This window comes from Silene latifolia, chromosome 1, assembly GCF_048544455.1.
Source record: "Silene latifolia isolate original U9 population chromosome 1, ASM4854445v1, whole genome shotgun sequence".
NCBI classification, from domain to species: Eukaryota; Viridiplantae; Streptophyta; class Magnoliopsida; order Caryophyllales; family Caryophyllaceae; genus Silene; species Silene latifolia.
In genome coordinates this window covers 54165481-54182944 of record NC_133526.1, presented here as the reverse complement: position 1 = coordinate 54182944, position 17464 = coordinate 54165481, and the positions used below count along the sequence as shown (strand labels likewise).

The 17464-nt window shown below is 40.5% G+C and overlaps 2 protein-coding genes across 5 annotated transcripts; both read left to right on the top strand.

The window, feature by feature from the left end:
• The first annotated feature begins 8728 nt into the window (after positions 1-8728).
• On the top strand, positions 8729-14349 carry LOC141605612 (inactive receptor-like serine/threonine-protein kinase At2g40270). 4 transcript variants are annotated; one of them, XM_074424465.1, is made up of 11 exons: positions 8729-8987; positions 9126-9286; positions 10210-10348; positions 10487-10558; positions 10653-10790; positions 11237-11362; positions 11480-11880; positions 11976-12026; positions 12627-12817; positions 12936-13068; positions 13484-14349. In XM_074424465.1, exons 2-11 carry the CDS (start codon positions 9190-9192, stop codon positions 14095-14097), a joined length of 1962 nt encoding a protein of 653 aa, XP_074280566.1. In that variant the 5' UTR covers positions 8729-8987; positions 9126-9189; the 3' UTR covers positions 14098-14349. The 4 variants fall into 4 exon arrangements, with proteins under 4 accessions (XP_074280566.1, XP_074280588.1, XP_074280582.1 ...); XM_074424473.1 differs by having other exon boundaries at positions 8779-8973; XM_074424487.1 differs by lacking the exon at positions 11976-12026 and having other exon boundaries at positions 8745-8973.
• Positions 14350-15253: 904 nt separating this feature from the next.
• LOC141589712 (non-classical arabinogalactan protein 30) lies at positions 15254-16559 on the top strand. The gene has a single exon (XM_074410358.1). It carries the CDS (start codon positions 15486-15488, stop codon positions 16026-16028), a length of 543 nt encoding a protein of 180 aa, XP_074266459.1. The 5' UTR covers positions 15254-15485; the 3' UTR covers positions 16029-16559.
• Positions 16560-17464: the final 905 nt, after the last annotated feature.

Sequence of the window (17464 nt, the reverse complement as noted above, 5' to 3'; positions counted from 1 at the left end):
TCTCTTTATCCTGGTTTGCATTCCTGCCTTTCGTCTTGATCAGGTCTTTCAAGTATCCTGATTTTAGCAGGTAGGCCACTTCCTTCCTCAGGGTGAAACAATCATCTGTGGTGTGTCCAATATCCATGTGAAATTCGCACCATTTTGAGTTGTCTCTTCTGGGATTTGGATTTTCTGACTTCCTGGACCATCTAACAGCCGATCCCATGTTGTCAAGTCTCTGGATTAATCCTACAATATCAACACTGAAGTTATGTTCGGAGATAGGTGGATAAACTTTAACCTTACCTTGATACTCATGGTCCAGGTTAACTTCTGACTGATCTGGCCTGGAATATGGAGTAGGTCTATAGTTGTTTCCTTTGTTGCTCTTCCTACTGTTCCTTTCATGATCCTTTGGTCTACTGGGTGATCCGAGTTTATAGCTTTTGTCTTCTTCCAGCCTGATGAAAGCAAGAGTTTTGGCCTGAACATCTTCGAAGGTGTGGCAGGGATACTTAGTGAGTTCGCTGTATAAGTCACTATATGGTAGTAATCCCTGTCTGAATGCCTCCACTGCTGTTCCAACGTCATATCTGGGTATGGATACTTTCTCCTTGTTGAATCTTGCAAGAAATGTCCTGAGAGTTTCATCAGGCTTCTGTGTAACTCGGTAAAGGTCACTGGATCGTTTCTCCAACTCCCTGCTACTTGCGAACTTTGGTTGAAAGCGTTGATCATGTTGGCAAAGGAATGGATGCTGCCAGTTGGCAGGTTGATGTACCATTGCAGAGCAGGGCCAGTCAGGGTCGTTCCAAATCCCTTGCACATGCAAACTTGTCTAAACTCGCTGGGAATAGATGCAGCCAGCATTTTCTACTTGTAAAGAGCCACGTGATTTTGTGGACCCGTGGTTCTATCATAGACCCTCATGGATGGAATTGTGAAGTTTTTTGGTAGGTCTACTTTTGCTATTTCGTCTATGAAAGGCGAATCAGCATAACTGTCAGGGGCAGCCTCTTCCATGCTGGCAGGTACTCCAGGTATTTTATCGAATTTTTCGTTGAGTTTCTTGATCTCCTGAACCACTACCATCATGATGGCTGTTGCGGATTCATCAGATTTCTCCTTATCATCTTCTAGTTCATCATCACCATCAACATTAATGGATTTAGGAATACTTGGGCTCCCAAAACTGGAAAAATCAATATTTTTAATGATTGATGAAAATGGGGTTCCTGGTTGGAATCTAGAGCCTGCTCCTTGGGTTTTTTCTAATTTTTGCTTTAGAGCTGAATCAGATTCTTTTAATTGCAGGATTTCTGCTTCAGTTTGGGCTACTTTTTCTTTTAGGCTTTCCAATTCAACGACTTGTTGGAGAGCTGCATTCAATTGTTCTTCAATGGTGGGTTGGGCCATTTTTGTAGGATTTTTGAATTTTTGTAGGATAAGAAAAAAGGATTTAAAGAGCTAGATGCCCCACGGTGGGCGCCAATTGTTTTGTGTGGATTTTGCACAAGGCGAAATCAGGTCAGGGTAGAATTGTGTAAGGTTAACTAGCTCTAGGTAGTCTGTTGGTCAGGTTGTCAGGGTGCAATATAAAGCTGTAAATAAAATAACGATAAGAATAATAAGACAAAGAATTTTGTACGTGGAAAACCCTTGAATGGGAAAAAAACCACGGGCACCAAGCCAGGAGAGGATTTCACTATGTAATTTGGGAGAACTATTGTATGATAATAACAATGCTTATATTTCTCTATGTATTGCGTATGCTTCTTCTTGTGTGTGAATGAGATGTCTCCAATATCTTCAAAGTGTTCCTTGTATAGGCTTCCATCTTGAACGGCTGCTTGATATGATATTAAATGCGGATTATTCTCCATTATTGCCTGTAATAATGGCTAATTATTCCTCCCTTGATTCTTTGCATTTTTGCGAGATCTTCACACTTTAATGCTGCGTATATAATTCCTTTATAATACGCGTATATGGTCTAATATCGTCCTGATATTTTGACCGTTGTCCTCTCCATGGCCTGGCGCCTATCTTCATGTGCCCTGATAGCCTGACACCCTGACGGCCTGGCAGTCAGGTTCAGATGAGATACTGATCAGGAAGGTCTGCGGATTTCCAGGCCTAACAGACACCAAAGATAGCAACAGGTCAAACACCCTTCAGCCTGGTGTTTGGCGCGGAAGCAGTCATTCCATCAGAGGTTCTAATTCCCACTCACAGGTATGAAAATATGACAGGGGAACTGAACAATGAAGAGATGGTCAGAAGCCTGGACACAATTGACGAGCTACGAGAAAGCGCAAAAATACGTCTGGCTGCCTACAAACAGTCAGTGGCCAGGAGTTATATCAAGAATGTGAAAGTCAGGCTCCTGGAGGTAGGAGACCTGGTTCTCCGAGAGGTGTTTCAAAACACTAAGAATCGAAAAGCAGGCAAATTCGCCTACAAATGGGAAGGACCATACCAGGTAGAAGGAGTTGTTGGCCATGGGGCATACAGACTGATGACTATGGACGGTAAAATCATACAACGCCCATGGAACATACTTCACCTGAAGAGATATTACTTTTAATAATAAGTAGACTTTAGCCTTCAGAATGATGTACTATGAAAAGCTAAAACATTTTGAAATTAAAATAAAAATCCAGTAGTAGGCATACTGCCAATTTCACTCTTATTTCTGGTATCTCTAGTTATTTTAAATTTTAAATTACTGCTGGATGGTGTGGTCTGGCAGCGTCCTGGGACCACAATTGCTCTGGTACCCCATGAGATGGCGACAGGTACTTCACACCATTTTAGTAGATTTTTCTATTTTCAGACTTCTCTAAGTACATCACTCTGAACCCTGGTGTCTATGGTACTTTGAAAGGATATCTAGTAGGACTGTCAACTGCCAACGCGGGGTGACAAGGCACATGGCACTCCAACATGCGTAACCTATTTTCTCCACAAGGAGCACCCTCACCAGGCGGACTGTGGAACATACGAAAGGGTGCCTGGTTGACAGCTAAACACGCTTACCCAGCTACCCCTGATACCACTCCCTGGACGTAGCTCGCACTAATCGCAATTAATCAGGGCCCCAACATGCATGCACACGAACATGGAACGTAGGGATCTCTGCGCTACCAGAATCCTGCAGCGTCCCATTAATCCTAAAATGACGATAAACTTGCCTAAATTACGCCCCTGTTGGCTTTAAACGTGATGAACACACCTTGCGTCATGAACAAGGTTAAGTAATCCAAAATTGCGGCATACGCCTAAATCGGCCATCAGGCTGACACGACAGCTAGCTTAGTCTTGATCAGCCGCTTCAGGATGACAAGACTAGTCTAAATCAGCCTCAGGTTGACACGACCACTCCTCCTTACATTGCGGCATACGCCTAAATCAGCCATCAGGTTGACACGAAAGCTAGCTGAGTCAGAAAGTCGACCTTTTCAGGACGACAGGACTTGCCTAAATCAGCCAAACAAGCTGACACGACAGTTTCCTAAACTAAGGAAATCTAAGAAATAAACACAAGATATAAATTATTTCTTGCCAAAACCGCGGCAAGGATATTCCAAAATATGGCCAAAATACGGCCCCTGAGTTTTAACCGCCACCTTGGCGGAACAGCCAGAAAAGTTCAAAACTTACAAGTCTGCCACCTCTGGGCCAGACTGCCAAAACGTTCGTTAAAAAAAAAAACAACAACAACAACTTAATTATCGGTCACATTAATGACCTCCACCTCTGGCACCTCTTCTGCCTGCTGACCTTCTGTTCAGGTACCGCACCAACTTGTATATCCTCAGCTGTCATAGCTTCCTGAGCTCCGTCAGCAGCATCCTGGGACATTCCAGCATCACTCCCAGCAGCTTGCTCAGCCAATGCAGGAGAATTCACCTCCCCAACTTCGAGGCATCGGTGCACTCGGATCGGGTTGGGTGGGGTAGAGCATCTCCAGCTGTCTCTCCTCCTCCTCTATAGCTTGCTGGGTGGGAGCCTCCTCAAGAGCAGCACGCATCCCGCTGATTTTTCCCCGCCAGGTAGCATAGGCAACAACATTGGTGGCCAGGGAGATCAGCTCGCTGATCTTCTCATCAGAGCGCTTGAGGGAATCAGAGAAAGTGTTGTACACCTCTTGAGTGTGAGCCAACTGATCAGCCCCTTCCTTCAGCTTCTTCTTGGTGACAGCAAGCTCAGTCTTCAACTCCACCACACACTCCTTCAGATCAGACCGCTGCTGCGCCAAATCAGCAATTGTCCCCTTTAGCTCCTGGTTTTTGGCGTTGGTGGCACGGCTGGTGGTCTACACTATGTTGATCATCTTCCTATTATAGAGTCTGTTGGAGGGTGCGGGGCAAGAAAGTCGAAGTCGCAAGGGAAGTCGAAGGGCGAGAATCTAAACAAGAGCAAACAAACGGGTAGAAGATGAAGAGCATTCACCATGAAGGCGTTGTGCACGTCATTCTCGGCCATCTCCTCGGGGAGAACTCGAGAATGTCTCCTCGAGAGGGGAAGAGCGGTGGTCGATCTCGGCCAAGATGGTACCTTGTCCACATTCCCAAAACCCTCTCGGGAAATGAGCGATAATACCTCCGCTAGATTAAGCACGAGGACCGACGGGAGGAGTACGCGGATGGCGAGATAACGGGTCAATCTCTAAGGGCTCGAACAAGCAGAATCGGAATACGTAGGAGGAGTCCGGAAGGAAGCGGCAGGAGCACTCCTCTTGGAGGCGGATGCCACGTCGGGATGGCGAGAAGGTCTCTTCCTTTTGGCGCTTTGGAGAATGATTTCTAAAGGATCAACTTTTGAGCCTGCAAGCAGATGTAGTCTCAGGCGTCAGGACAACTAAAGCATTAATAAAAGCAGCAAACTAAAACGATTGTGGTAAGCTCACCAGAAGACATGCTGTGAGCTGATTCAAGAGGGTTGGAAGAGGAAGCAGATGAAAAACCAGGGAGCAGGTCTGGGAACTTTCTCTCGATTCGGAGATACTGAACAATTTGCAGCAGGCAGGGATCTTGGCACCAATGCGAGTCAGGTCACAGGGGCCTGCACGAAGATGATGAAGTAAGCTAGTAAGCAGCGAGATAAATAAATCAGGTGACAGGAAGGCTACTTACTCGAAGTCATAACCCATTTCTCGAAGATGTAGTCGGCAGGAGGCTGGATAGAGTCCTTCCTCACAAAGAAGAAGTCCTCAAACCATTTCTCATCACGGGATTTGGACACATGCTTGAAGGGAGCCTCTCCACGGCCCCGGAATGAGAATTGGCCCCTACCCAGGGACCTGATGTTGTACATATGGGCTAGATCACCCAAGGTGATAGAATTACCAGTGTTTTGACCGGCGGCCAGAGAGTAAAGGAGAACCCTCCAGATGGCAGCAGAAATTTGTGCCATGGCAAAATTATTCGTAAAAATGAAATCTTGGATGAGTTTGGGAAAAGGAAAAGGGAGGCCATATTTAAACGGGTACAAATAAAAACAAACCCATCCGGGACGAAGGGCATCGGCTTTCTGACCCGTTTCAGGGATGGCAATATCCACCCCGTCACCAAGACCAAGCAAACCCTTGATCGTGGGAATGTCAGCAGCAGACAAAACAGAATCGCAGTCGTGGGGATACTTAAAGAGTCCCCGAGAAGGAAAGGTTGGGTCAAGATTGCGGTCAGCGGGTGCAGAGGTTGATCGGGTTTTACCCATGGTGGAAAAGAAGAAATGAAGATCAAAGAAGGAAAAGGGAAGAATATCCGATGAGAGTAACAATGGAGAGCGGAACAGTGAAGCCGGCGAGGTAAGAGAAGAGGAAGGTTGAGGGTTTAGAGAGAGGGAGAGTTTTTTAAATGATTTGGAGTAAATGGAAGTACAAAGTGGGAGTTGGGGTTATAAAGAGGAGAGAGGGAGTAGGGTGCGAGAAAAGAGGAGTGGAGCGGCTGACGTGATGGAGTTGCATGAAAAGAAGTACAAATGACGGCTTAGGATTTTAGCATTCGATTACGTAAATTCCTTGCTCGACACCTCGAAGCGTACTTCACAAGAAATTTGGGGCAAACTGTTTGGGCTAAAAATAGCATAATAAAGGGAAGGCCCACTTGATAAAATAAAAGGCTATGGGAGGAGTGATAAGGAGGAAGGAAGCCCGTAATTAGAGAAAGGGGAACGGGCTGGCATATACGGAAAGAAGACCAGGGGCCTATCAGAGGAGACGTCCAGATTAAGGAAAGAAAAGTCAGGGAGAAGTTAGGGAGAAGTCAGGGAGATCAGAGAGAATTGGGGAAGATGGCCGAATATGGAAAGAGTTCTTATGGAAATTATATTCCCTTTCCATAGTCAAGGTAGGACATATCTAGGGTTCTCACCCTATAAATAGCCAAGGAAGCAAATCAAGAAGGACATTCAACACATCCACATATTCACACATTGACGTGAAAGACATCAGCATATTCTCATACTCACATATACATTCGCCCAAGATCTTGCAGGCCTGATACCTCGTGCCAGCAAGACTAGCACTACGTCAATATTGTAATCATCCTCCTATTCGAGCATAGTGCAATATTTGGAAGGGTACCGTCCCTCCCGCGGTTGTTCCCACATTGGGTTTTCCGCGTCACCAAATCTCACGTGTTAATTTATATTTCGCACTTAATTTCTTTATTTACGTATCAACATACGAACAATCATACGATCGACCAACGAGTAAGACCGCATTGACCCTAATCAATCAACTCGGTAAAAAATACCTAAACAGTTCTCATTTCTACTCTTACATAATAATTCTCATGCATATATCTCATTCATTCTCTCTACACATAAAAATTGTTTTTATGCATAATATTTGTTCTAGATCTAATAAGACCAAATGGTTACTATAGTAGTAATAAAATTATATTAGATCCAAATTTAAGGTTACTAATACATATTATCTAGTTAGTAATTGTATTAGTGTTTGGGATTAGTCTTGGGTGCAACTAAGAGGAGTGTCTCTATACTTGAGACTTGAAGATCTTGGAGGATCATTCCAAATGTATTGAGCTCAAGAACAAGTGAAGGTAGGAGACGTTACTTGTGCCCCAAAATTCGAACCATAATATATGTAAGAAAAATGATTTTCTCCTTATATTTTGTTCTTTTGTTATGCATGCAACTAGATCCACGTAAATATAAATTATAAGTAATTTATAAAATGATTAGATGAGTCTAATAGGGGTTTATGGACCTAACAGTGCTCTCCCCCATGGTTGCTCACCCACCATTGGTAAAACAACCTGATGCTCCAGTACATGACGAGTCGACCTATCGGGCTATTATAGGTAGTCTTCAGTATCTTAATCCGACTCATCCTGACATCGTATTTCCCGTCAACAAACTTGCCCAGTTTCTAACTCATCCGACTTATGACCATTGGACTGCACTTAAACGTTTATTAAGATATCTCAGTGGCACTCTTGATCGTGGCATTACTCTTCATCGTCGTTCTCCTCTTGCATTACACGCCTTTTGTGATGCTGACTTGGGCGGCGACCAAGATGACTATGTTTCGACGACTGGTTACATTGTGTTTATGGGCAAGAATCCGGTTTCTTGGTCATCTAAGAAACAGCGTGCACTCTCCCGTTCCTCTACCGAAGCTGAATATCGAGCTATTGCTGACACCACTGCTGAGGTTTTATGGCTGAAGTCTTTGTTGTCTGAGCTCGGCATTTCCACGACCACGGACCCTGTTGTTTTTTGTGATAATTTGGGAGCCATGAACTATTCTGCTAATCCAATTTTCCATTCCCGTATGAAGCACCTTGCTCTTGCATTTCACTTTGTCCGTGAGCAGGTGCAGCTGGGTGCTATTCGAGTTCAACATATCAACGGTGATGATCAACTCACTGATACGTTGACTAAGCCACTTCCTAAAGATAGGTTTCTCCTTCTCACTTTCAAGATCGGCCTCGTTCCACGACCGTCCATCTTGCGGGGGCGTATTGAGAATATATCACATGCCTAATTCTCGTCTTTGTAATATATTTAGTTATGGTATATATATTTCCTATATCTATCTTCGTATCTTATGTATATCTCGCTTTCCTTATTCTGTAATTATGTAACCCTAGAGTCGTAGCCTTGTAATCTAGTATATAAACTGTATTCATGTTTCGTAAATAATCAAGCAATTCATTCTTTACACAAACGAATGAACTAAACGAACAAATTAATTAAAAGAAGCAAGAAATAAACACCTTATAAATTAGGAGCGATATTGATTTTGAAATAAAATTTCCTTAAACTTATAAAATAAACTCTCTCTTATATTCAAGGTCTGTTGGTTGACGGGTGTTGAATAAGAGGTCGTATTTATAATTTTAGGGTGTCCAGTCATTTATTACCAACAAATTATGCAGTTTTTTTAACCTTTGGGGTGTCCTAGGACACCACTTGCTATACCGTACGTCCGCCACTGCATAATTGGATATCAAAAATCGTAAATTCTCCTATGCAACAGCCGACAGTTGTACGTGTGACAAGGATAAATTGCCCACTTTTTTATGAATAGTGACCATATTTTATTATTAAAAAATGACCATTTTTTTAAGTGGTTACTATTTACCGAAAAGTGGCAACTATTAGCTAAAAAATGATCGTTTTTTACGAAAAAATAACAAGACCGTTGTTGAAGAGAATTACCGGCCAAAAATATAACGTAATATAAAGCGTGTTGACTAATAAATAACCGCAGAAACAAACATTCCCCTGTTAAATTGTGGCCAAAGTCACAAATTTAGGTCTATTTAAATTCAATTGTTAAAGTCAACTCCCTTGATACACAAAGTCTTCCATAACACAAAATTTCCAACTCTTGTTAATGGAATACTTTTCTTACACCAAATTGCACAACTATTTCTTCTTTGAAAACACACCCTTGTTCATTTTCTTTGAAATTCAGAGACTTTTTCATATACAAGGAATCCTTAAAAATAAAGAGTGAGCAAAGTCATGTTAGACTGTTCTTCTATTTTACTTTGTCTAATTCATTTTATTTCTCTATATTGGAATGTTAAAATGATGGTTAATGGTTTCTTGTGAAAATAATGCTAAATTTAAAGACTGGGTCTAACCCCCCACTTGTTTTGTAGGTACTTAATAAAGTTGGACTTTTGATGGTGGCTTGATTTTTGATCTAACAATTTACAAAGGAAAATGCTTGATTTTTGGTCCATCAATGGATTTATCATATTGGTTTTCATTGGAGTTTTTCAGCTTAATGCATCCTTTATTTGGTCTCTCAATGATGAAGGTATGTACTTTATGATACTAGTTCACTTTTTTTTTTTTTTTTTTTTTTTTCATTTGTATAAATGGCAACAAAAGGGCAAATTTGATGATGACGGAATTTGAACCCTGGACATGAATACTACCTACTGCTACCTCCGTCCTGGTCATTTGTTTACCATTTGTGGATGATTTCATTGAGTGACAAGTGGACAATAGGTCATGTGTTTTTATCAAATTACCCTTTAAAATATTATCAATACAGAAAGCTAAACGAGACACCCGTAAATGGAAAAGGTAAATAAATGACCGGCAAAGAGGGAGTGACTATATGATCATATGGCAGATTTTAGCCAAATGGTCGAGTTATGCTGATTTTGGGAAATGATAAACATTAGCCAATGCTTCTAAGGCTCTCGCTGCAGACGAGATAAAAATGAAGGGACCATTTTCACATAACATATAATGAAAATTGTCTAGATTAGACAGATCAACGACTGGTGGCTTTTTAAGATCATGCATGGTTTTAGTATATAAGTGATGAATGATGATGGTTCCATTTCAGATGAAGCCATGGGTCTCATTATCTGTTGGTTCAAAATTAATATGGAATAAGAAAGAATGACTTACTAAACTTGATTCGCTTTTTTTTTTATTGTGAAGTAATTGTCATTCGATGCCATTCTTGGCGTAATTTTGTGTTGCTGACACAAGAGTATTTGTTGTTGTATGTTTAGATAGACTCTCCTGATTTCAATAGTGTTTATTTTAAACCTTAGTTCATCGGCTCAAATCTTGACGTCCTCCGGCCTGTTTGTCACTTCATTTCCCGTCGCTCCATCGAAAACTAACTATATTGACCGACTGTTACATAATGATATATTGGTGTTTCGTGACACGATGATTTTGATGAAATGGTTGATGTGTTTTTGTATTTGGATGAAAAAGGAATTGCTTTGTTGAAGTTCAAGGAAAGAGTGGTGAATGATCCATTTGAAGCCTTGACAAGTTGGAATGGAAATATTGGAGAAACATGTCCATGTTCATGGTTTGGAATTCAGTGTGATGACGGGCATGTGATTTCCTTGTGAGTAACTCATCCTCCCTTCTGTTCTTGTACCCCCTTCGTCCTAATCATTTGTTTACTTCTGATTAAATAATTAAAAACATTAGAAAATGGTGTTGGGTATATAACAAAAGTAGAAAAACATTTGAAAATTTGCAGGAACTTGGAAAACCTTTGTCTTGAGGGAACACTCGCGCCTGAACTTCAACATTTGTTGTATATAAAGTCAATGTAAGACATCCTAAAATAAGGATAGTCCAAAACAGTTTCTGATTCTTAATGCTATCAGTAGTGTGTTCACTGTGCACTTAATTTGTTTTTGCAGCATTCTAAGGAACAATTCCTTTTCTGGAATGATTCCTAAAGAAATTGTAGTCCTTAAGGAACTGAAGCTGCTAAATTTGGCTTATAACAATCTTAGAAGACCATTCCCACATGAATTTGAATACGACATCCCGATTCTGTAAGTTCATTACTCTGAGATCATAACCATGTCCGATATGACACTAGATGATATGGGTATCGAATTTATACCCAATCCTTACCAATCTAACACTTCTCATAGTAGAGAGTAGAGACGAAAAGCTGGACTCACATGACAAAAGTAGATCAAGGGACTGTAGTTTTCAGTTTTAAGCCTTATGTCTCAAACTTCTCATTGTTTCACTCTAAAAACATTAAATATTTAAAACTTATGTTTAACTCTTCTTTGGAAAGACATGTCCCCTAAAATGTATCCCAAATCTTGACAGAGTCGCAATATCTCAAAAGTTGAGTCATGGTGAGTGACACTTACATACCAGTCTCCAATGCACTGTACTCTCAAGTCCGAGTAACATAGTTCACAGGTCTTTACAAAATGTTGTTTTCTCTGAAATCAAATAAAATGTTGTTCTGTTGAGTTTGCAGCTTGTTAGACAACAATGGGCAGTCCTGCCACATATCTTCTCAACTCGAAAACCTTGCACTGTTTTCCGACACTCAAGGGGATGAGAAAAAACTGACCAGTCCTATGGAAATATCTTCAGCAACTAGGTATTACAACAACTTTGATGTGACTGAGAAATAAAAAGTGAAAAAACTGCTACGTATGTTATTATGAGAATATATTCGAAACTATTGGTCTTACAAATCACTGTCAACATTTGTTAGGCAATATGGTGAAAAGAGAGCAGCAGTACATTCCAGGAGGCTGAAAGAATTAAATGGCCGGTCTTCAACTAATTCACCACCACTAGTAGCAAGCAATTCTGGTGAGGAGGGATTACCACCACCACCGCAATCACCAAGTTCCCCTGATCCATCCAAGCCACCACCTACGCCAGAGAGACCCAATTTCGCTCCACCTTCGCTTGATAATGTCCCCTCTCCTCCACCATCTTCTTCTACTAAAAAGAGCCAAGCACCAATTTTTGTAGGGGTTGGAGCAGGGTTAGGGTTCATTGTTTTGTCTTTAGCCATAGGTGTATGCTTCTGGAGAGGCAATAAGGTCAGGAATAAGGCAGATTCGCCCAAAGGATTGACTGGACAACTTCAAAAGGCATTTGTGTCAGGTATGTAATGCTTCTTGTCCAAAAGGGTATCTCTTTATATAAGCATGATGGTGTTCAGAATGTTCACAATTGTGTACATGACAAACAAATGTTAGGTTATGATAGATCAGATGGAGTGGATGGTGACAAACCGAGTTTTGTCGAAGGTCAGAAGTGTTACATTCAATCCTTTCTCTAGAATAGATCATATATTCTTCACAAGCTAGGTGCTTATACAAAGTCTAAATTGGCCTTGAAATCTTTTAAGAGGAAGGAAATCTTACGCGTCAATGCTAAGTTAAACCATATTTAAGTGAAAATAGTACTCTCTCCATCGGTTTATATTGTCCCCGTTTGACTTTGTTTTATAAGCGATGTTGACTTTGACTGATATATTCTCACAGTATACGACTATTACAACTGTCAAATTGAATCTGGAGAAATCCATAGAGACAGCTGATGTTAGTTGATCACCTAAGTCACATGAGAACAATGTATTAGGGATGGAGCTAGTATATCTTTCGTGCTCGTATATTCAGTTAAGCAGCAAGCTGGCAATATATGCATAGTTTTCCTTTATGGCTGGCTATAAGTCTATAACCTTTCACAAAAACTTGTATAAGCGAGTAAGCACTTTTGGGACCATTGACCCTATAATTACATGAAGAATGTACAAGTAATTAGATTGGTCTTACATGTAAGACCGTCTTATACAAGACTTGTGTTCCATTCACAAAAGCGTGATGCACTGGAATCTGAAACTGCAGGAGTACAGAATTTGAGAAGGTTTGAGCTAGATACTGCCTGTGAAGATTTTAGCAATGTTATTGGGACTTGTTCTATTGGCAAAATTAATAAAGGAACACTTTCAAATGGAGTTGAAATTGCCGTCATTTCTCTTGCTGTATCATCCGCGAAGGACTGGTCAAAGAATCTGGAGTCACAGTTCAGGAAAAAGGTGAGATCAGATTTAATAATTTTAGATTAATGATCCGATTATCATGGAAACTTCTCTTCGTATTGTTTCTTCCCTTTATTATCTATTTTGTTTTGCCAATATGCGGGTGTCTTTCTAGATTGAGACTCTATCAAAGGTGCACCACAAAAATTTCATCAATCTCATAGGCTACTGTGAGGAAGAAGAGCCTTTTACAAGAATGATGGTATTCGAATATGCTCCCAACGGCTCACTCTTTGAGCATTTGCACGGTAAGTATTTTAATTTTCATCCTTATGTTCAACGACAAATAACATTACCCAGTGCCCTGTAGGATTTCACCTATAGCAAGGTACAAGGTTGGATATATGTGATCTTAGGGGGTCAGAATCAGAAGCACTTGGTCTTACACTCCTACCTCTCTTAATAACACTAACGGGTGGTTACCGAACACTGACAAATATGGCACCATTTGCATCCGCCAATATTTCTATAATGCATCGTTATTCAAAAGAGAAAACCTTAACTGAAAGATTGTCGCTAAAAAATTTACGCAAATCTTGGCACAAGATTTTTAAACTCAGAAAAGCTTGATCTTCCCATATGCATTATTCCTCTCTTCATAAAACGCTGCTGTATTCCAGTTTTCAACTATATGGCTGGTTATCATATTGATTATCCTAACAGTGAGAGAAGCCGAGCACTTGGATTGGGGAATGAGACTAAGAGTAGGCACAGGAATGGCCAACTGCCTTGAGCATATGCATCAACTATCGCCGCCTGTTACTCATCCTAACCTCAACTCGGCCTCCATCCACCTCTCTGAAGATTACGCAGCTAAAATATCTGATTTTTGCTTCTGGAATGAGGTGGCCGCCTTGCAAGTCCAACCCATTGATTTGGCCAATTTAAGGACATCGACAACTAGCCCTCAGAGTAATGTCTATAGCTACGGGTTGGTGATGTTAGAGATGATCACAGGCCGTATTCCTCACACTGTCGTGAGCAACGAGGCGGTTGATGATTGGGTCTCAGAGTATTTGAGCGGCGAGAAACCAGTTCAAGAACTGGTTGACCCGATGCTTAGACGGTTCAAACAGGATCAACTAGAGAAGGTGAGTGAAGTGATAAAAAACTGCCTTCATTCTGAGCCACAACTGAGACCTACAATGAAAGATGTTTGTACCGCAATCAAGGAGATAACAGGCATTGATCGGGAGAAGGCGGGCCCAAGGCTATCGCCCCTTTGGTGGTCTGAACTTGAATCCAGGGGATCAGTCAACGGAGAGCAGCCAGCGTAGTTGAGTAAGCTACAAGGTAACCAACCCAGTATATTTTTCATGTACACTGCTGATTGTACATATGTCTCAAAAAAAAAAGAGTTGAGTAAATGAATGAAGTTATTTTAATTTCTTGTCTAGCACAAAGTTTGGTTTTTGAGAAGATTGTAATTGTGTATGGAATACAGTTTATACTTTCCCTTTATTGGTGATTCTCTAGAGTATTGTACGGCAAACAGAGGACAATTATACCATATTGCCTATTTGCCTATATTCATTTCAGTGCATGACATTCGCATACGGCACAATATACAATGGGAAAAGTGAGACGACTATCACGAAATGTAACGGCTGTGGGTTCCCTTTCATCCATTAAAAAAAAAAAAAAAAAGTGAAACTGCTATTGGGTAGCAAAGACTTGCAAGCAACCTCAATTTAGGGGAAGCATTGTTATTTTGCATTGCCGAACTTGCCAAGAATAGAACTGTAGCGGAGTGGGTTAACATTCTTGACATGAATGGTAGGATTTTAAATTAAGCCAAGGTTGTCCAAACACTATCAAGGTGTCCCAATATATCGTGCATTTGTGTGTGCATGGTTTTCACTAGCGGTTTCTTGATCTCGAAATCAGTCAATGCACCATAATATAGCGAATACTATGTCAAATTATACCTGGGAACCAATAAAAACCTGGATGTGATATTGTGATGTTGCGGCCATGAGCCACATATAATATCACACCTATATGTTGCGGCCTTGAGCTGAAGCATCTATCTCAAAGCACAAATTCAACTTCGAATCTGTCTAGTAAAAGATACGGAGTACATCTGAGCTAAAGTTAAGATTCTTAAGAACAAACTTGTGTTCTTAGCATATTTGACACCTATCTTGCTCAAATTCTTCATATTAGATCAGATCCCCGTGTAGATACGGTACGACACCTTAGACATTTCATTTTAAGCCAAAAATAGGATATTTTTCAGTAAAATACGCAAATCCGACCCTTAAGACCTACATAAAACCGATTATGAGTAACATATTACGGAGTACAGAACAAAAGTCATAAAAGGAGAAAAAAAAACAGTAAAGTGGTCATATTTAAAGTTGTGGAGTTCACGTAAACACTCTAATTTACGTTGATTGTTGAAATCTTCTCAATTGTGCAGGCTAAAAAATACATTACCAATAGTAGCCTGCATGTCTATCTCCATACATAAGAGAATCTAAAACAAGCTTAAACATTCAACATTACTAGCACCCACGTCTATCTGACCTTCATTCATCAACTTCTCCAATTACTTCTGAATTCAATTATAAATAAAGCCCTTTTGCTCAACAATCTTCTCAATCCAATAATAATCCACCTACCAATCTCAAGAAAACAAAAAAAATAAAAAAAACATCAGAAAATGGCGAAAACCAAGAATTTCCTTCTCATTTCTTCTGTTCTACTTGTAGCCCTAGTCTTCCCTTATGTAGCTGCTTCTGATTACTCAGTATCGTCCCCACCAGCCAAGCCATACGACAAAAAAAACGACGTGATCGTGGAAGGAATAGTCTACTGTCAGAGCTGTGACTACTCCGGCACCTGGAGTCTTGAGGATGCTGAGCCCATTTCCGGGGCCACAATCAGCGTAATTTGCAGGAAAAACTCGGGAAGGATTAACTATTACAAGGCATTTACTACTTCTGAAGAAGGTTACTTCTATGCTAAACTTGATGGGTTTGCCATGAGGGACCCTCTCCTTGATCATCCTCTTCAGGCTTGCGCCGTCAAGCTCGTTGACTCTCCCCTTGAGACCTGTGATGTTTTTACCAACATCAACTACGGTATCAAAGGGGCCTCACTCCGGTATGAGAAAAAGAGTTTTGTGACTGAGAATTACCAGACTGTTATTTATTCTGCAGGGCCTTTGGCCTTCCGCCCTGAGAACTGTCCTCCTAAGCCATAGTCATCTTGCTGCTTGGTTCAACTTTCCTTTATGAGTAATGTCGTTTTTGTTTTGTTTTGGTTTGCAACATTCAATTTATCACGTATTTCAAGCCGCGTAGGACTCACAAGGCTAGTAACAGTCTACCTCCGGTTTATACTTGAGACTTGTAATAGTCCAAGTGTGTGTAATGTTTGTAATATGATTTATTATTATTATTATTATTCAGATGAAATACAGGAACCATTGTTCCTTTCATTAACAGATGTCAATTTCTATCATATTTTTTACTGAGCATTTGGCAAAGACGGGTTTATCAGAGCTCCCTAAGAAAAAGAAATCATAGGACAACTGATTTGCAAATATGAGAAGGCAGTAACATAATTCAAAGAAGCAATAATACAAAATTACAGATCACAATGTTTAAAAGTCGAAAGGGATAGGGTACAAGTTGTTGATATAATCCATAACCAAAATGAAAGCAGTTGGTTCATAGAAGTCATCTCATTGAATTCATCATCCAAGTATCGAAAAGCCACCATAAATCATTTTTCTCCAAGACAGCTACTTTTTTCTATGCTTTCATCTTCTAATTGTCCTCGCAAAATCAATTGACTTCAAGAGCATGCCATTGCTGTCTTCCATGGCTTCTTTCAAATTTAATTGTAGGGTCCACCAGCGGTGGCGGATATCTTCGACCTCTGGTTCATCCAGAATGGCCAAACCAGCAAATTTACCAACAACTGTATCCTCCCTGAAATTAGTCCATGTTTTTCTTGATGATTTCTCTTAAATCATGTCACTGGAAGATACTAATTAACGATTATTAGGCCCTTAGAAGCATGAACCCCAAGAAATGACCATCACCCGTTGATATTTGAATTTCACCTCGGTTAGAAAACTTAGCACCATTCATGGGTGTTGGAAATATGAACAACAATTGAAAGGTCGTGTAAGATTACTTCTATAAAAGGTGAGGAAATAGAAAAGAATAGTTATGTCAACTAATTTACCAAAAGTAAGGAAGATGAACTATTGACTAGTCTTGGAACCCGTGCACTGCACGGGTGATAACTGAAAGGGTTGATGAAATTAATTCTTACCCATTTCTTTGTAGTGGAAATGCAAGGATTAGTTAATTATAGTAGTATATTTTACTGTATAACAAACTTTTAGAACAATTTTGATTTGTTGACCCATACACTTCTAAAAGGTTCATACCTTAATTTTATCATAGTACTTTTGGACACCCCTTGACAAAACCAACAAACCTCCCACCCTCTACCTCCAGTGACAATCAACCTTTCAGACCAATCACTCACACCAACCTCACAGATTACGACCACCTCTGTAAATAGAAAAAATCCACCATTCTTCGGAAACGTCTAACAAAAAATGAACCTCAACCCACAAAACAACGCACTCCCATATATTATATTATAGGTTTATACCGATAG

Excerpts from the sequence above, each read along its gene's own strand:
- LOC141605612 (XM_074424465.1), top strand. The coding sequence starts at position 9,190 with ATGCTTGATTTTTGGTCCATCAATGGATTTATCATATTGGTTTTCATT. Across the intron at positions 10,349-10,486 it reads GACGGGCATGTGATTTCCTT|GAACTTGGAAAACCTTTGTC; the intron begins GTGAGTAACTCA and ends GAAAATTTGCAG. Across the intron at positions 10,791-11,236 it reads GAATACGACATCCCGATTCT|CTTGTTAGACAACAATGGGC; the intron begins GTAAGTTCATTA and ends TTGAGTTTGCAG.
- LOC141589712 (XM_074410358.1), top strand. The coding sequence starts at position 15,486 with ATGGCGAAAACCAAGAATTTCCTTCTCATTTCTTCTGTTCTACTTGTA.